Source organism: Oncorhynchus mykiss, chromosome 6 (assembly GCF_013265735.2).
Source record: "Oncorhynchus mykiss isolate Arlee chromosome 6, USDA_OmykA_1.1, whole genome shotgun sequence".
In the NCBI taxonomy this organism is placed as follows: Eukaryota; Metazoa; Chordata; class Actinopteri; order Salmoniformes; family Salmonidae; genus Oncorhynchus; species Oncorhynchus mykiss.
This window is the reverse complement of record NC_048570.1, coordinates 78,732,299-78,752,351: the sequence shown is the minus strand read 5'-3', so window position 1 is coordinate 78,752,351 and position 20,053 is coordinate 78,732,299. Positions and strand designations below refer to the sequence as shown.

At 42.2% G+C, this 20,053-nt stretch overlaps 1 protein-coding gene across 4 annotated transcripts; it reads left to right on the top strand.

Annotated features, from left to right (window-relative positions):
* The first annotated feature begins 427 nt into the window (after nucleotides 1–427).
* LOC110506760 (alpha-protein kinase 3) lies at nucleotides 428–17,598 on the top strand. 4 transcript variants are annotated; one of them, XM_036981013.1, is made up of 17 exons: nucleotides 436–813; nucleotides 1,102–1,389; nucleotides 4,118–4,156; nucleotides 4,633–4,754; nucleotides 4,916–5,033; nucleotides 5,188–7,204; nucleotides 10,564–10,974; nucleotides 11,005–12,865; nucleotides 13,357–13,504; nucleotides 13,741–13,868; nucleotides 14,906–14,941; nucleotides 15,171–15,448; nucleotides 15,630–15,718; nucleotides 15,841–16,058; nucleotides 16,159–16,207; nucleotides 16,367–16,555; nucleotides 17,068–17,598. In XM_036981013.1, the coding sequence occupies exons 2-17, from the start codon at nucleotides 1,253–1,255 to the stop codon at nucleotides 17,189–17,191; spliced, it is 5,964 nt and encodes a 1,987-aa protein (XP_036836908.1). In that variant the 5' UTR covers nucleotides 436–813; nucleotides 1,102–1,252; the 3' UTR covers nucleotides 17,192–17,598. The 4 variants fall into 4 exon arrangements, 3 of the variants coding, with proteins under 3 accessions (XP_036836908.1, XP_021442288.2, XP_021442289.2); XM_021586613.2 differs by having other exon boundaries at nucleotides 10,564–12,865; XM_021586614.2 differs by lacking the exon at nucleotides 4,118–4,156 and having other exon boundaries at nucleotides 10,564–12,865.
* The last annotated feature ends 2,455 nt before the right edge of the window (nucleotides 17,599–20,053 follow it).

Here is a 20,053-nt window from a genome sequence, read left to right as displayed (position 1 = left end):
ACAGTAATCACAGGTGTTGAATTGGGAGAGCTAGCTAAAACAGTAGGTGAGACAACAGCTAATCAGCTATAGCAAACCATAGCAAAATGTTCTATTGCATTTAGACTCACATTTCTCCCAGTATATTTGTCATATGCAGGATCAACAAGCTTGTTGCTGTGGAAGGTCAGTCATTGTAACCAAACACTTTTCTGTTTGGAAAGTGGGAGCGATGGGACTGGATGCCTGAATTTACAGCTCTTTTAAATGGACTTTTAAGGCTGGTGTCATCATTCTGATTGACAGGGTCATATACTTTAGCACCACGGGCTGTATCAAACACTAAGCATGCACGCTGTTTAAGAGAAGAAAAAGCGCAGTCACCCATTGGGCCACATGAAAGTCCCTCTGCTGTTTTAGAGGGCACGTTTTCCAATGGTAACCAAGTCACACACTCGTGGTGGCCTAACTTGCTTAACCCAAGTCGTAACATTTGGAGGACAACCAACTCTTAGATGGCCTTGTGGCTTCTGACTAAGCATTGTTCCATATGGATGTATCTCCTCCACAATGCTGGAACAGATATCATCAAAACTCTTTTCTACGGATTCTTTCCCAAAGGGAGTTTTCCTTGTGGTGGTGGGGTATTGTACTTAAAATGGTTCGACGGCTAGTTTTGGAAAATGTGATGTGCTCTTGTGCCTATTTGTAGGCCTGTTATAAATAGGTTTGGCAGGGTACGCATGCTCATGTTTGTTTGGAAATTGCACAGTGCCTTGAGCCGGAGAGAGTGGTGGGTCCTTATACAAAGAGACAAAAGGAAAGCTATGAATGGTGAGTTTACCTCAGAGATCTGATGGAAGATAGCTTGTCGATGAATGATGATATAATGGATGTGTTACCAACTGAACATAACAACATTACTTTGAACAAACATCTCTGTTGCTGATATCAGTCTCTATAGTATAAGGCATTACACTACAATTGATAAAGACAATAGAAGTGTTTGCTTTTTTAAAAACATGTTTTCAAGCTCATAAATATTTACCAAAGAAGGGCATCATCTTGATTTTGTATCTTGTTATTAAAAATAACTTAGTGTTATCTTTATCTCTCTTTCAGCTGCTATCTCCCAGATTTAGACCATAACAGATTACAGCCACAGAAGAAAACCTCATTTGTTTTGGTGGATGTACATCATCATCTGTTGCCTTCTCTGAGGAAGTTTCTCCTGGGAATTTAAGTTTGAAAGAGAAACTCTATCTGTTGGAGAATGAGTTCCAGGAGGCTGATGACCCGCTCCTACTCTGCGGGGGACGGGAGGTCCAGCTCCCACAATGGAGATGATGTCATAGGGAGTAGCAGAGCCAGCAGCCGCAGCTACCTCTCTGATGTCAGGCCTGAAAACAGGTACACAACCCCTCAGCTCAACACAGGAAATATTACTGTACCTCAACAAGCAACAAGAAAGTTAGAATATGTTTATTACCACATCCCTCTCCTTTTGAAGTGAAGGTTAACCATTGATTCGGCATCATTGCATTATGAGGTCTTAATAATAAAACAATAATCATTGAATTTATATTGCCCTTTTAAATGAAAATGATTGGATGGCTTGGATTTAAATGATTTCTCAGTGTGTTAGTTAGTTGGGGATAGCAGTGTTAGTTATATTTACACAACATTTACATTTGAGTATTTTAGCAGACACACTCATCCAGAGCCAGTTATAATGCATTCATCTTAAGGCAACTGGATGAGTCAACCACATATCAAAGGCATTGTTGGTTTCCATGGTGTCGTTTACTGCATTTAGGACTGTTTGAATGGCCAGCTGATAGGCAACACTCACTACCGGCTCATAAAAAGCTATGACCATGAAGGTCAGCTCTCAGCTCTTTATAAATAAACTGCATCTCACTGCATGAGCCTGTGTAAAGGCAAACCGTCTTCCAAAATGCATCCTACAAATAGAAGAAAAGTTTATGAAAATCCAATCTTCCTACTACTGGGTATGTCTACTTATGGCCAAGTGCGTGCTGCAAAACTATCAAGTCAAGTGAAAACATGTATTCTTAATTATAATAAAATAAAATATGAATGGTACAGATAGTATCGCCATGTAATACTTTCTGACGTCACTTAGTGTTTTTCCACTGTAGACACTAGGCAATAGTCAGTCAAAATACAATCTCAAATAAACCATGGCCTTAGCAGCACCCTATCTTAATGATCTGGCCGAGAGACTGAAATAGATGACAACACCCGACAGAGTGACTAGACCTACACTTAAACACTGTTTTTGGCCATGATTACAGGCATGACATATCCACCAATTAAGATGTTGCACTCTATGGTGTATGGAGTGATATTAGTTCCAACAGAAGTGGAATCTGAATTCAATCATTTTCAATTCAAAATACATTTCTGAATACAAATGCAGTTTTTGTTGGCATTAATTTCACTCAATAATGAGCCTTCAATACCTGCATTCTGTATTGAAAGCACTATATTCATATAGAGTCATGTAAAGTTGAAGTCAGAAGTTTACATACACCTTAGCCAAATACATTTAAACTCAGTTTTTCACAATTCCTGACATTTAATCCTAGTAAATATTCCCTGTCTTAGGTCAGTTAGGATCACCAATTTACTTTAAGAATGTGAAATGTCAGAATAATAATAGAGAGAAGGATTTATTTCAGCTTTTATTTTTTTCATCACATTCCCAGTGGGTCAGAAATGTACATACACTCAATTAGTATTTGGTAACGTTGCCTTTAAATTGTTTAACTTGGGTCAAATGTTTCGGGTAGCCTTCCACAAGCTTCCCACAATAAGTTGGGTGATTTTTGGCCCATTCCTCCTGACAGAGCTGGTGTTACTGAGTCAGGTTTGTTGGCCTCCTTGCTTGCACACACTTTTTCAGTTCTGCCCACAAACTGTCTATAGGATTGAGGTTAGGGCTTTGAGATAGCCACTCCAACACCTTGACTTTGTTGTCCTTAAACCCATTTTGCCACAACTTTGGAAGTATGCTTGGGGTCATTGTCCATTTGGAAGACCCATTTGCGACCAAGCTTTAACTTCCTGACAGATGTCTTGATGTCAATATATCCACATCATTTTCCATCCTCATGATGCCATCTATTTTGTGAAGCGCACCAGACCCTCCTGCAGCAAAGCACCCCCACATCATGTTGCTGCCACCCCCGTGCTTCACAGTTGGGATGCGGTTCTTCGGCTTGCAAGCCTCCCCCTTTTTCCTCCAAACATAACGATGGTCATTATGACCAAACAGTTCTATTTTTGTTTCATCAGACCAGAGGATATTTCCCAAAAAAGTACGGTCTTTTTTTTACAGTTGCTATCCGTAGTCTTTTTTATGGCGGTTAGGAGCAGTGGCTTCTTCCTTGCTAAGCGGCCTTTCAGGTTATGTCGATATAGGACTCATTTTACTGTGGATATAGATTCTTTTGTACCTGTTTCCTCCAGCATCTTCACAAGGTCCTTTGCTGTTGTTCTGGGATTGATTTGCACTTTTCGCAGCAAAGTACGTTCATCTCTAGGAGACAAAAGGCGTCTCCTTCCTGAGTGGTATGACAGCTGTGCGGTCCCATGGTGTTTATACTTGTGTGCTATTGTTTGTACAGATGAACGTGTTACCTTCAGGAGTTTGGAAATTGCTCCCAATGATGAACCAGACTTGTGGAAGTCTACAATGTTTTTTCTGAGGTCTTGGCTGATTTCTTTTGATTTTCCCATGATGTCAAGCCAAGAGGCACTGAGTTTGACGGTAGGCCTTGAAATACATTCACAGGTACACCTCAATTGACTCAAATTATGTCACTTAGCCTAGCAGATGCTTCTAAAGCCATGACATAATTTTCCAAGCTGTTTAAAGACACAGTCAACTTAGTGTATGTAAACTTCTGACCCACTGGAATTGTGATACAGTGAATTATAAATTAAATAATTTGATAACCAATTAAATGTAATAACCAATTAAGGGCATTTGATAGCCAATTAAAAGCATGACAATGTATGTAAGAACACTTCTTAGTCCATCTTCATTCATGCCAAAACACCTATACATTGTGCCTGATAAGCTGCTTCTATTTGCATCCTCTCTGCATAGCTACTCCAGTCACAGCTATTCTCAGTACAGGCCATCAAGGTACTGTCATGTATTTGTTTCATGAAATGTATTTAAACTAACACCAGCACTTGCTATCTTTTAGCTTTCCTTTAGCCTGGCTTATGTTGTCTCACCGTCATGACATTGAGATGGAACAGTGTGTGCTTGGTGAAGAATGTTGGCTGATATTTGATTATAGTGATATTGGATTGCACCAGATATTGCATCACAAACTACATAACACCCATATTGACCCCTGCAATTCTTATGATAAGCAAGACAATCCATGGAAATCAAATCACTAGGATATGGAATCACATTACCTTACAGTATGTAGGTTTAAGTGTGTTGATAAAAATGTCTTTATATATTTGACAAACTATTGCATTTTATATTCCATATATTTTGTCTGTCTTCCATTGCCTTTATAGAAGATTACATATTTTGAAAAGAGCTTTGGCCCAGGTGAGAGACATTTGTTTCCATTTGAAAATGTAACTAAGTGTGTTATGCAGGAGCACCCTACATTGTGTTATGGCACATTTAACGGAGGAGACCCAGCCATCCTTTGAGACGACATTAAAGTCAAGAGCCGTATCTGAAACCTGTAGCATCAAGTTCACCTGTGAGGTGTCAGGTAAACTCTCCTCTGGTGTGTGAGTGGGCGCAATACGTTGTTTGTAATAGCCTGCATACTTTGTTGTTGTACTTGCTAACCACTATTATCTATCTGAAGATTTTACAGTAAGTGTGAAATGTAGTCTCTATAACTGTTTCTCTGTTTCAATTTGACTCCAGGTCACCCCGCTCCAGAAGTGACATGGTATAAAGATGATTTGCAATTGGACAGATACTGTGGACTACCTAAATACAACATTTCCCACAATGGACAAAACCATTCACTGCACATTTACAAGTATGGATCAAGATCATAATTGTAATTTGTATTGAAGATGTTAAACGTTATCATATTGATGTCAGTCTGGTTTGTATTGATGCACACAAATATTATTTAAAAAATTGTGCAGCAACTGTATAATACAAGTATCTATAATTTGTTTTCTTTACAGTTGCACTATGGAGGATGCAGCAATCTACCAGGCATCAGCCAGGAACAACAAAGGCATTGTGTCCTGCTCTGGAGTCCTTGAGGTGGGGACGATGAGCGAATACAAGATCCACCAGCAGTACTTCGCCAAGATCAAACTGAAGGCCGAAAACACACGCAGAGAGCTGGAGGAGCCCAAGCCGTGGGACAAGGAGAACCACGGGTCTCCTGGTAGTCGGCAGGAAACACTGAGGACCATCAGTCCAGACCGGTCCCAGAGGAAGCGACGGTCCCCCATGGACCCCAGCCTCAGTGCCCCCAGCTTTATGGAGGATGAAGTGGTTGAGGAGAGCACTCAGGCTCATGCTGGGGAGGCAGAGGGCAGGCTACAGGACACACCTGTGGTGGGGGAAGAAAAACGGGAATCTAACAGGGCTGGGTCTTCCAATGTCAATGGACAGGCAGCCATTACAGAAAATAGCAGCAACAAAGGCCCAACGTATGTTTACGATTCAGTGCAGAAGTCTTTTGCTCCACACACACCAAAAGCATCACTGGCCAAGAAGAAGATAAAGATCTCCAATGGAGAGGATAGTGGGATGACGGCTGATAGCCAAGCCAGGAAGAAGCCTGAGGAGAGAGGGATGAGTGAAGAAGGAGAGGTCAGTGGGACACCCTGTCTGGTTGAGTCCTCACCCTCACTGGGGTCATCAGAAGAGGCCCTGGAAGTGGAGAGTGCTGTTGAAACTTCAGCCTCAAAGACAGAGAATGTAAAATACATGAATCAGTCTGAGAGAGCCCCACTGAACAACACTGTGTCAGTAATGGAAGAAGTGAAGGTCCAAGTGAAGGAGAAAGTACCTGGTCAAACCCCACCACACAATGGAGAGCCTAGCATCCTGTCTCCTTCTACTGGGCTCCTCTCTACAGGGGAAACCATCTCAGGGAATAAGAGTCAGAATGCTGCAGTGGCTCAGGTGACCCAAAATGTTGTAAATAACAATATTATGGGGAGTCAGAGTACAGTTCTTCCTGTCACCTCATCACAACCAAGTCCTTCAGCTAAACTAAAACCACAACCAAGTCCTTCAGCTAAACTAAAACCACAACCAAGTCCTTCAGCTAAACTAAAACCACAACCAAGTTCTTCAGCTAAACTAAAACCACAACCAAGGCCTCCTTCAACGAAATTACAATCACAACCACGTCAACCAAGTCCTCCTTCTGTGACGTCACAACCACAACCAAGTCCTTCAGCAAAACCACAGCCACAACCAAATCCTCCTTCTGCGAAACTACAACCACACCCATATCAATCAAGCCCTTCCGTAAAATCACAACTAGGTCCCTCAGTAACACCACAACCACAACCAGATCCTCCTTCTGCGAAACTACAACTACAACCACAACCACAAATACTTCAACCAAGTCCTTCAGAGAAACTCCAAGCAAGTCCTTATGCGAAACCACAACCACAATCACAACAGAGTCCTTCTGCGAAACTACAACCACAACCACGTCAACCAAGTCCTTCAATGAAATTACAACGACAACCACTTCAACCAAGTCCTTCCCCGAATGTACAACCTCAACCAAGTTCCTCTGTCACACCACAACCACAAGCAAGTCCTTCAGTAACAACTCCACAGGTTTTGAGCAACACACCAGAGAACATTAAAACCCATCAAAGCAACGTAACAGACATTGAGGTAGACGATAAGCGTTCTGTCCTGGAACACCTAAACAGCACCACTACTCCCCTAAAAGGTCAAACTGAATGCCCGGGGAAGGATTCAGCATCAGTGCTTGAGGTGCTAAACTCAGATACTTATTCCATTCATGGAACTGGAACTGCAGTTGAAGTTGCTGGGGAATCAGTGGAGTCAGTACTAACATCACCCTGTAAGAGCAGCGAGGCTGTCTCTGCCTTGCCTCAGCGTCTGTGTGGACAGTCAGGAGATCAGCTGTCTGTGGAGGAAACAAGCACGTGCCTAAAGAATGTGTCTTTGTCTCGGCTGCCTGCGCAGCTGCGCGGGGAGGTGAGTGTCTCTGCCCTGTCCCTATGAGCTCATGGAGCGCCTAACATTTCCAAAACACACCAGCCAAATCAGTAACACAAGCACCCATATGGCTATTATTAGACTTTACAAGTATGCCCCTCTCTGTGTGACAAGACGTATGTGTAATGATGCATGTGCTGGCACGGCCAGCAGGTATATTACCACTGCTACATATCGAATGGCTGAAAACATGAGTAAAGAAATCACAGAGTACCTCAAGGCTTCTGTTGTGCGTATGATTTGTGCAATAAGGATTTTGGGAGGTCAACAATCTTAGCTTGTGTGACAGTGTGGGGCTTTAAGGCGACTGTGAATGGTCTTGGTGGTGGAAAACACATGGCATGAGAGTGAAAAGCACAATGGAACAGATGGTACAGCAATGATGTCTTAAAAGGTTTTGGATTGGTCCAGACATAGAGGCAGAGAGCATGATGGGTAATAATTTTGCTATCCTTGAGAGTTGAGCTGCACTGTTATCCTCGTCTTTTAGTTACGCTGTTGGTCGCAGCCATGCAAACAGAGAGGAAGATAATGTCGTTTTCTGTCTCTCTTCCAAAAAGTTGTAAATCATTTTAGGCATTGATTATTTTTTCTCTCCAAAGAAGACATTTATGATTTCATACTATTTGGGGTTTTTGAAACACTACATTTTCTACTGAAGGTATGGAAACAAAGTACTGTGAAAATACTGCTGAGACAGACTTCTGTCCACTCTGTTCCATCAAAGCACCCCTTTGAATGATCCACATTACATTGTCTCCCCACTAAACCTAAACATATTCCATGATCCATGTCTGTCTGTGCTTAGTCCACTGTCATACTGTGAACACTGTGTGAGAGAGCGAGACAGGTTATAAAGCACTTTCTTGTTTCAATGAAACCAAAGTAGGCCTACAATAGATGTTTGTACAATGTGAACCTAAGAGCATACTCTCCCTTCTGTACTTGTCATTGTAAATGTTCATGTACTCCCCATTTCAATATCATTTGTCAGTTGATTTTTCAAAGGGAAGGCATTTTTATTTCACACAACACCATATTTTAGTTCTGGGATATTGAAATCAAAGTAGAAGCAATGTGAATGGTCCTTTCAGTAACTCTGGACTTATCTCATTCACTGATGGAGTGACACATAAGTCACACCGGAGCCAATCCCTCGGGTGCTAATTTCAGCTGACCAATTAGATCTGGTGCTTATTTCAAATGATTTACATATCTCTTACTGTTATGTTTATCTAAGACTAAAGGAACATGAGCTCAGACCAGGAGTTAATCTCACAACAGATCCACATTCACTCTGCACCTGGTCAAAACATTAGACTACCTCGTCCTGTACTGTGGGACTGCACTGTGTTTGTGAGGGTATTGTTCATCTCTTTGGCTCATCAAAGGACATATTAAGTGAAGTAATATTCATCTCATAATCAAGTGAGTGCAGCTTAACAGCACTACCCCACCAGTAGCACTATTAGACAGTATTCAAATCTTTCTATCTGAGGAGTTGAACCTGTGTGAATTATAGTGATTTGACTACAAGCCATAGCTGTCAAGTCAAGAACAGTTTGTGAGATAGTAACAGAGTTATAACTGGAAAACAGGATTGCTTCATCCATTGACCAGGTTCCAATTAGTAAATATGTCTGAGCACTCAGCACTTAACACGAGAGCTCAACATTGAAAACAAGATTAATTCATTAGATACATTACATGACCAAAAGTATGTGGACACCTGCTATGGAGTTGGTCCACCCTTTGCTGCTATAACAGCCTCTGGGAAGGCTTTCCACTAGATGTTGGAATATTGCTGCGGGGACTTGCGTCCATTAATCTACAAGAGCATTAGTGTGATCAGGCACCTGTCTTGGGTGATTAGGGCTGGCTCGCTGTCGGCGTTCCACTTCATCCCAAAGGTGTTCGATGGGGTTGAAGTCAGGGCTCTGTGCAGGACAGTCAAGTTCTTCCACACCGATCTCTACAAACCATTTCTGTATGGACCTCGCTTTGTGCACAGGGTATTGTCATGCTGAAACAGGAAGGGGCCTTCCCCAAACTGTTGCCACAAAGTTGGAAGTGCAGAATCTAGAATGTCAATCTATGCTGTAGCGTTAAGATTTTAATTCACTGGAACTAAGGGGCCAAGCCCGAACCATGAAAAACAGCCCCAGACCATTATTCCTCCTCCACCAAACTTTACAGTTGGCACTAAGCATTCAGACAGGTAGCGTTCTCCTGGCATCGGCCACACCTAGATTTGTCCGTCGGACTACCAGATGGTGAAGCATGATTCATAATTTCAGAGAAAGCGTTTCCACCAGTGTTCAATGGCAGCGAGCTTTACACCCCTCCAGCCAACGCTTGGCATTGCGCATGGTGATCTTAGGCTTGTGTGTTGCTGCTCGGCCATGGAAACCCATTTCAGAAAGTTCCCGACGAACAGTTATTGTGCTGAGGTTGCTTCCAGAGATAGTTTGGAACTCGTCGTGAGTGTTGCAACCGAGGACAGACAATTTTTACGCGCTACATGCTTCAGCACTCGGTGGTCCCGTTCTGTGAGCTTGTGTGGCCTACCACTTCAAGGCTTAGCCGTTGTTGCTTCTAGAGGTTTCCACTTCACAGTAACAGCACTTACAGTTGACCTGGGCATCCCTAGCAGGGCACAAATTTGACGAACTGACTTGTTGAAAATGTGGCATCCTATGACGGTTCCATGTTGAAAGTCATTGAGCTCTTCAGTAAGGTCATTCTACTGCCAATGTTTGTCTATAGAGATCACATGGCGGTGTGCTCAATTGTATACACCTGTCAGCAACGGGTGTGGCTAAAATAGTAAAATCCACTCATTTGAAGGGGTGTCCACATATATACACTACCGTTCAAAAGTTTGGGGTCACTCCGGGATGCTGGTCTTCTAGGCAAAGTTGCAAAGAAAAACTCATATATCAGACTGGCCAATAAAAATAAAAGATTAAGATGGGCAAAAGAACACAGACACTGGACAGAGGAACTCTGCCTAGAAGGCCAGCATCCCGTAGTCGCCTCTTCACTGTTGACGTTGAGACTGGTGTTTTGCTAGTAGTAAACACATCTGCAGGCGACAGAGCTTTGCACATTGTGGATGTGGAATGTATTTCAATTTGTCGGAGAAAAGGTCAATCCTTTGTTGTTATTTTCATAGTCTTTAACACTTACAGCAGTCTCTTTGGTGACTTGTTCATAAGATAACACTTTTACGTTTTTGATGTGTATATAACAATGATGTGTGTTTATGTGTCATGGATATGACTGCAGCAAAGTATTTACAGAATGTAAATCTGTCTCTGCTTTTATTGTGCCTCAAGGTTACACAGAACCACAGACAGACAGAGAGAGAGTGGAAGGGAACACCTGTCGGGCAAGAACCTGTAATACTAACCATCCGGAGAAAGCTGGACGGACAATCACCTTCGCCACGACAACGTTCTCCATCGTCATCGGACAGAGAAGTCACAGCAAATGCCAACAAACGGTCTCCTACTTTGCACAATCCTGCGAGCCAATCGGCCTCTGACAAAATGACGCAGGGCACACAGGATCATTCCAGGGGATCAAATGAGAGCCATACATTACCTTTTACAGAGCCACTAAAGTCACCCCTGGAAAGCCCGGGTGTTGGTGAGAAAACCTTGGGGTGTAGTGTTTCCTCAGTAGGCCAGCAAGGCCAAGTTGAGATAGCTATAAAAACCGTTGGTGAGACAGAAATACAAGTTGACGTTAAAGTACAGGGTAATAATTTGGCTGAGTTACATGCACAGGGAGGCAGTTGTGAGAGAAGAGCTGACATGGAAACTGTTTATAAAGTTAGCAAAGTTCAGGAAGGTGAAATTGAAAGACTTACGAAAGCACCTGAAAAGAAAACCGTTGAAAGTATAGCAGTGGCTGTATGGGATGAGAAGAGTATACCTGTGTTGAAGATAGCAGAATGCCAAGATCTTTCTCTAAATCCCCGCTTTCAGCCTATTATTCCAGACACATCACAGACGGCTGACACAACAACAAGTGTCCCAAACACAAACATCTCAGAGCAACAAACAAAAGCCCCAACACCTGTAGCCAAAGTCATGTCTATTGCCGAGATTCTAAGGTCACAAATGGAGAAAAGTGCCCCTACAGAAGTAAGTCCAGTGCCATCCATTTCAGTGGCACCCATTTCAGTAGCTACCATTTCAATGCCCCTTATACAAAGTCTAAACACAGACCAACAACCTAAATGTCCCCCATCAACTGACATACAGGATGTGAGAATGCAAAGTCCAGAGTTGAGGATGGATGAGACAGAGTACAGGCAGGAACCTGAGAAAGACACTTGTAAGAAGGAAACTGATATGTCTGTCGGTTCTATTTCAGCTTCAAATGTAGAATATAGATTTAATACCTCTGAACCAGAACGAGTTGAGTCCCCCATAGTTAGTCCTATGACTGAAGCCTCACCTAAAGCTTTTGTTATTCCTCCTATCTCTATTGTAGACATGGATGGCACTTTAGAGAACAGTAATCCTCCTGTATGTATAGTAATGGACATTGAAAGTGTCATGGATACAGAGCGGGAGCATCTTTTGGATCACAATGCTGATATTAGTCTGGCTGCGAATAAGGATGGTCAAAAAGAGTCTTCTCTTGTTACTCCTGAGCAGAAGTCCCTGGACATTACAGTTCCTCCTCCATCCATCTCATCTGTTACCTTTCCTGCAGAGAAACAACAAACACTAGAAAATGCAGTCAAAGGGATGGATTCTTCACACTCACTGCCTCCAGTGTTCAGCAGTCGACATGGCAGAGACAAAACGTGTGCTTCTCCCCTTTCGGAGCGTTCAACAGAATCTAGCTCACTTCCTAATGCCACTGAGAACCAAAGTTTTTCTACAAAAAATACAGGATTTACAAACAACATTGCAACTCCAACATTGCAACCTGTCAGTGAAAAACAGAGAGACTCTTCACCAGATACTGGTATGATTTTAGGTTGGAGTGAAGCATGCAAACCTGATGTTCCTCAGCCTGGTCCTCAGACTGTACGAAGGTTTGGTACCAACGGTTCCCCAAGTAGTGAGACACAAGGGTCAGTACCTGTTCCCACCATTCCGTTGGATAGCAAAAGCTCTTCATCCAAGGAGGTGAAAGTTGGGGAATATTCAAAGCCAGACTCTTCAACATCTGTCTCAGTCACTGAAAGCAGTACTGGCCTGCTGAAGGGATCAGACAGTGTATCCCCCATGCCCTCAGCCACCCCACAGGAGCTGGCCTCCGGCGCTAGACGCAAAATCTTAATCCCTAAACCCAAAGGAGAGGACCCTGAAGCTATTGCTTCACAGATTGACACCCAGAGCCCCCAGAGAGAAGAGGTCCTCAGGATGAGCTCCAGGCTATCCCCAGAGTCCTCCTCTCCCATGTCCCCTGGGCTGTCCCGCGGGTCGCCCCTGCTGCAGCCCCCCAATGGCCAGCGCACCCCTCCAACAGAGAGACGCTCCCCACTGCTCAGTAGGAGGAAGCTGGCTCCAACACCAGAGACCCTCAAACAGAGCCAGGAACCTGCCCTGGAGACAACCGGCACTACCAAGACTGAGGAGAAACCAGTTGAGAAGGACAAGCATAACCCATTCAAAGGTAAACTCCTTTCAAGATATATCAGCTTAGTGTAAAAAAAAGGGGTGAATGATGTTGGCATACTTTTAGAGAGTAGCTAGTCTTATTCAATTAAATTAACCATTGGAGTCAGTGTAGTTTCTTTGGCTAAGCTCCAGTAGGGAGTGCTATCGAGAGCCTTCGTGCTTCCTCTGTTTGCTTTGACACTGTCACGAGATGGATCGTCAGTTTTAGATATAGAATTAATAGAACTGGCTTGCAACCTCTAATCCTGACAATTTGACTGGGGACGCTTGTTCTATTCATTCTATTTCTATGGGGCCCGCTACTTGCCAGGTGGGATTACATGGAGGCTTAACTGAAATAGTATCCATATTACTTTAAGTTAGGAAGCTGAAACATAAGAAAGTGTTTATCTTTACCTAGTTGTGCCTGTCTGTCGGGAGTCCCTCTCTTACTGGCACTAATCTCTCTCACTCCCCTCCTCTCTTTCTCCCCCCCTCTCTCTCCAGCTCCTCAGGTCATCAGGAAGATTAGAGGAGAGCCCTTCTCAGATGCGGCAGGACATCTGAAGCTGTGGTGCCAGTTCTTCAACGTTCTTAGTGACTCCACAATTAAGTGGATCAGGGATGAGGTGGAGATCGCTGAGGTTGAAAGAAGGTGAGTCCTCCATGCAGGCTGCCTTGACGTGAAATGCTGTAGCCAAAATGTGGAAAATATTGTTTATAAAAGGGATTCAACAATAAAATAATCACGATCAAAGACAGTTTTCCTGATGGCAACAATGTAAAGGTGTTGTAGAGACACCGTGGGACTGACAAATTCTAGTTAGAGCTTTCTGAAACTCTGTTTATTTTTGCTGTTCTGTCCATCCCTGACTCCTGTGTGTTTCCCAGTGCAGGAGATGAGACTCAGGTAGCGTTGGCTATTGTCCAGACGTCCAGCAGAGACTGTGGAGTTTATGGCTGCACCATCACTAATGAATACGGGACAGACACAACAGACTTCCTACTGAGTGTTGACAGTATGTACACTAGTGTCTCAGTTCAATCTCTGAAGTTTGACTTGTTTCAACACGTTATCTCCTATATCTTTATATCTCTTATCTCTTATTCTGTCGACTAGAATCTATTTTTTGCAGTACTCTCTGGCGTGTTTTATCTCCTATATCTTTATATCTCTTATCTCTCATTCTGTCTACTACAATCTATTTTTTGCAGTACTCTCTGGTGTATTTTATCTCCTATATCTTTATATCTCTTATCTCTCATTCTGTCGACTAGAATCTATTTTTTCAGTACTCTTTGACGTGTTTTATCTCCTATATCTTTATATCTCTTATCTCTCATTCTGTCGACTAGAATCTATTTTTTGCAGTACTCTCTGGTGTATTTTATCTCCTATATCTTTATATCTCTTATCTCTCATTCTGTCGACTAGAATCTATTTTTTCAGTACTCTCTGGTGTGTTTTATCTCCTATATCTTTATATCTCTTATCTCTCATTCTGTCGACTAGAATACATTTTTCAGTACTCTGGCATATTTTATCTCCTATATCTTTCAAGTTTTATTTGTCACATGCACAAGTACAGTGAAATGCTAAACTTTCAAGCCCTTCTCAACAGTGCAGTATTCAATGTCAAAATAGTATAACAAAAAAACTGGAGAAATAAAAAATAAAGAATGTAAGTTATATACAGTACAGGGTAAATGCCAGTACCACATTTACAATGTGCAGGAATAGTGGAGTAGTTAAGGTTGATATGTACATGTAGGCAGGGATCAGGAGGAAGTGACTGGTAGCAGGATTAATAATAATAATAATAATAGTAAATAATATGGCAGCCGTATATGTGGAGGGTGGGTATGTGCGTGGTGGTGAGTGTGTGTATATGAGTGTGTGTGGGTGTTAGTGTGGGTGTGTGAGTGTGCAAGAAAGTCAGTGTAGGCGTGATAGGTGGATATACATAAACTGGGCTGAAAAGTGACTGGTAGCAGGAATATATAAATACTTAGCATCTCTCAAGCTCTTATTCTTTCTACTCTGTCTTTTTTGCAGTACTCTCTGGCATGTTTCTGCGTGAGGATCAAGAAGGTAAGATTACATTTGTCTATTATTTGTTAGGATTTAATTGGTGTTCAACACTGTCCGGTCACACCCCATCATTTGCCTTGCGAGGCACCTGATCCCCCAAGCTTACATGAATGGTTAGCGTTGTTCAACTAGCCATTCATGGAAGCTTGCAGGATCAAGTGGCTCACGATGCAGACTCATAATACCACTTCCAGTGCATTATATTTGATGATGTCTTTCCTCTCTACAGTGGGAGAGGAGATAGAGATGAGTCCACTACTGTTCACCAAGGGCCTGGCTGACTCTGGCGTCTGGGGAAGTAAGTTATTTGGGCGTATCATGATGGAGGAGGCCCATATAGGAGAGGGCTGCTCCCACAAGGCCTGCAGAGTGAAGGTCATCTATGGGCTGGAGCCAGTGTTTGAGTCTGGGACCACATGTTACATCAAGGTGAAGAGCCCCATCGCCTACTACGGAGTCAAGGAGGAGAGCAACCTGGTCGAGAGGAACCTGGCAATCACCCAACAGGTGAAGGGTTTTACGTCTTTAACATAAAGTAAATGTTTAATGAGAATCAATGGAAATTGGGCCAATGTAATGATATTATTGATGTTATGAAAGGAATCAAAAAAACATTTAGTCAAAGCTCTGAACCCTAACCCAAATTTAAAAACAATTCTGATCATGAATGCAATCTTATTTCCAAAAGGAATGTAGACTTCAGAACATCGCTCGTGAATACTGCAAGATCTTTGCTGCGGAATGTAGGGTGATAGGAACCTTTGGAGAAGTGCTGGAGTGAGTGAGCTCATCAAAATGATACAAAACTTGCACATAAAAACAATGTTTTTTCATATTATTTCACTACTTTGTTTAGCCTTCTGTCATACCACAGTGTGTGTATGTTCTTGGTTACACAGAGTGATCCCAGTCCACCTCATGTATCGGCCTGCCAACACCATTCCCCATGCCACGGTGGAGTCTGACCTGAAGGGGGTCTATCTGAGGTACTGTCTGATGGACGCTACAGGCCGGCTGGTCATGAGAACTGGCTCAGAGGCGGCACTGAAGTGTTGTACTCTGCAGCACTGGATCCTCCAGTGGACCAATGGAAATCTGCTGCTCACTCGGATGGAAGGTACAGTGTCCATAGTCTCGGATGACTAACTCTAGCAGGACAACGCTTTGGCTGAATAACAGAACAGGTGAAATTAACTGTAATTGTGATTGTGCTGCAGGTGTTGACTTCAAGATCACAAACGTTGGAATTTGCATCAAATCGAAAGGGTTGGTATAATTTTTCTGAACATTGTGTTCTAGAGATATTCATGACTACATAGACCATTTACAATTACAATACTGTAATAACAAACTCTGGCACGAAGCTCTGTCAACAAACTGTTCCTTTACTCATCTGTAACATTGAATCTGTTGTTATTATTCCAGGTACCAAAGTCTCACGATCACAGAGAACCCCAATGTGTTTGAGCAGTTTGTCTCTCAGCACCAGTGTAACTACTACTGCGGCCTCCTCAGCCTGAGGTCCCTGAAGACACAGGACTCCCTGCAGACCCCAGCCAAACCCAAGTGCTCCAGGAGCCCCCTGCTCCACCGCAAGATGGGCGGCTCTTCCAGGTATGAACCACTGCCATTGTGCCCTTCAGCAAGGCACTTAAAGGACAACTACACCCAGAAACTATTGTTTGGTATTTGTTTCATTAGTCTTTTGTTGATATAGTCCCAAAATGTTTTGCATGTCAGCAATCAAGTTTTCAAGATATGTAACGTTCAAAATGGAGAAATCTGTCCCGAATAATGCATTTTGCATCATATGATGCAAACGCAGCACCATATGATGCAAAATGCATCATTCAGGCAAGATTTATGTATTTTGAAAGTTACATATCTTGAAAACTTGATTGCCGACATGTAAAACATTTTGGGACTATATCAACAACGGACTAATGAACCAAATACCAAAATATAGTTTTAGGATGGAGTTAACCCCCAAACCGTCTCCATCCAAGGACGCTGTGCTGTGGCGGACCCTGTAACTTCTCAACGTGTGTCTAGGGGTGTTATTAAAAAGGTAGAAGTCGAATTTCTGTGCTAGCCAAATTGATTAATAAAGTACCTATTCTATTCAGTCCCCAGCACTCCAGGAAGGCCACAGGAAGCCCCCGGTTGATCAGAAAGCCAGCACAGCCAGAGGACAGCAAAGCCACCGCCAAGCACAAGGCCGTTGATGTTCCCAATGTTGTCCGAAGTTAGAATGGCTTCATCGGCCGTAGAAAGCAAGCAACTGCTTTTCTCAATAAAGAGAATAAATGCTGAACCAGATATGGAATTACTGCCAGACTTGTCCTCCCACCTATAGAGCTTTCGGGGAGCTGGGAGCCGGTCTGGGATGAAAGGCTGGTGACCCCTCCTCCAAGACGTGACAGACAGACAGACAGACAGACAGACAGACAGACAGACAGACACACACACACACACACACACACACACACACACACACACACACACACACAGAGCCCTGGGTCCCAAAAGAAATATGAGATCAGAAGGAGAAAGAGAAGGCCAGGTGAAGGAAGAACTTGAATGTTTCCAGAAATGACAGACTCTTCATCCACATCTTTTAATGAATTCTGTGTTAAAATAAACAATGAAATGCCACCAGTTTTAAGGGGCATGTCGCCTGTTGCCAGAATCAGAGACAATGAAATTAATGACTACACTAGTATGTCCTTCAAATTATTAAATTACACATTCATTTCACTAATGAATACATTCTTAATTTATTGAGTAGATCACATACAATTTTAGGCTAAAGCTTTCACATTATACAGGGATTCCTATTGCATATTAGTAATAATTCACAGTAGTAATTCACAAGGTTAGCACGCCAGCTCGATTCAGGTCCCAACAACATGAACCTCTAGGGGAAATACATTTAAAGGGATTGTTGAAGAGTTAAGAGATCTTCAATGGTGCACAGTGCTCAGGATAATAGTTCTGTTAAGAAAACTATGCCCTAAGAAGGTAGCGTATATTGTTTTCCATGACACTGTGAATAAAAACGTGGTGCTTTTTATACTGTAAATGTGCCTACGTTTTCATGTTGCAGTATATGACATTCATAGAAAATGCTCACTGGATGCATTGGCTGTAAATTAAAATGAAATATATTGAAATTAAGCCTCTTATTGACCAAGGTGTGTTTTTCTCAATTAATTTTGAGTGCTATCCTGGAAACCATCTGATATGTAAAGTATCTCAGTCGTAAATAATGACGTGGGCTAGCCGCTATGTCACTTGCTGTAATCTGACATATAAGTATCTGACATTACAGATGTAGGATCGTAATTTGGTCACCCTGTTGCAGGAGAACTGTACCACTTGGGAAATTATTTACCTTGATGACATATCCATAATCTATAAGAATTTCATGAACGTGTTATAACAGATCCCAACTACATTATTAAAGGTTAATTCAATATATCCATAGCCTATCTATAACTTAAGTAATGTCATGCTATACAAGAGCTCATATTTAGGTATCTTAATAGATCCTCATTACAATGACAGTATAGGCCCATGACTTACCTTCTGCTTATTCTTCTCACTTGGCTCAATGGTACATGAAGATCCCCAAAGGCTTGAATCATAAAGGTACATTTTATGGATCAAATTGTGTAGTTGAGGGTAAAGGTGTATCGGTTCACCAAACCCATGGTTCGATTCATGTTGCGGTTTTGGGGTTACGGTTCAGTTTCGGTACAGTAGACAAAATAGATAGAAGCAGTTTTAATTTGTGTTTATTTGGGAAAATAGACCAAATTTAAAGCACCCTATTTGTGGCCAAAGTCCAGTTTCTGTGACATCATTCACAATGTTTCTGGTATTGTCTGTTGTGACAGGGATTGTTAGGTTGGGCCTCAAGTAGAGGTCTAAAAAGTTGGACACGATCCGAAATTAGACTTGGGGCTTTCCCACCCTGTGTAATATGCATAAATAAATGTTTCAATTCAGAGACCCGCTCCGAATGGATCTGAGGACGTGGTCGGATCCGAGTGAGGGAAGTAGCAGAAAAATATATTTGTAAGCTACTTTAATCAGAGCTAATTAAGTGCAAAGGAGAGCATGCGGAGGAGGGGCCTTGCAGTGTGTGTACTTTGAGTGAGTGAAACAGGAGCAAGGAGGGAGGGAGAGGCAGAAACCAACCGAGCTGACTTGTGCTAGTAGACTAACTTCTAGCTTGTCATAGCTAGGTTATTTATCTTCCAATATGATTACGTAGTACCTGTCTTGACTGCATCAATACGAGAGAAGCTAGTTAGCTAAGATAGCTAACTACCCCTTACAAAAAAAAAGATATGTTGCTGCAAACTTCCCACAAGTTTGTGGCAAATTTGCTGCAAACTAAATAGTGTGCAACAAAATGTTGCCAGAAGGTTGCAAACGCTTGCCACTAGTGGTTAATCTGCAGCAAACCTTTGGCAACAATAATATTCACTACCACTAGTGGCAAACAGTTGATGACCAATCAAGGGGATTAGAAACATCTGTTGGAAATTGGAAACCAAGCTATCTAGCTAGCTACAGTACCTACCAACATTGTCTGGTGAGTGTCTAACTTATTAATTAAACTTTAAAATGGTATTAGCTAAATGATGCCTAGTTAGCAATGTCATGTTTTATTAGATAGAGTGAAACATTTGTTGATACCAGTTTCCTTCTGTCGGCGCCACTGACTGACTCGCTTAGCTAGCTAACGTTAGCTATCATATTTGTGCACAATTCATGTGATTGGTAGCTAACTAATGTTTTTTTTTTTTAGGAGAACACATTGCTGTCTTTTAATAACAATATGCATGTCAACACAGTGCATTCGGAAAGTATTCACACCCCTTCACGTTTTCCACATTTTGTTATGTTACAGCCTTATTCTAAAATCGATTAAATAAATAAAAAATACTCATCGCTCTACACACAATACCCGATAATGACAAAGTGAAAACAGGTTTTTAGATTTTTTTTCAAATGTATTAAAAATAAAAAACAGAAATACCTTATTTACATAAGACCCTTTGCTATGAGACTCGTAATTGAGCTCAGGTGCATCCTGTTTCC

What these genes read in the sequence shown, in the direction of transcription:
- LOC110506760 (XM_021586613.2), top strand. Translation starts at nt 1,253, where the DNA reads ATGAGTTCCAGGAGGCTGATGACCCGCTCCTACTCTGCGGGGGACGGG. An exon ending in TCTGCGTGAGGATCAAGAAG is followed by an intron (nt 14,942 to 15,170) that starts GTAAGATTACAT and finishes TCCTCTCTACAG; the next exon opens with TGGGAGAGGAGATAGAGATG. An exon ending in GCTGCTCACTCGGATGGAAG is followed by an intron (nt 16,059 to 16,158) that starts GTACAGTGTCCA and finishes ATTGTGCTGCAG; the next exon opens with GTGTTGACTTCAAGATCACA.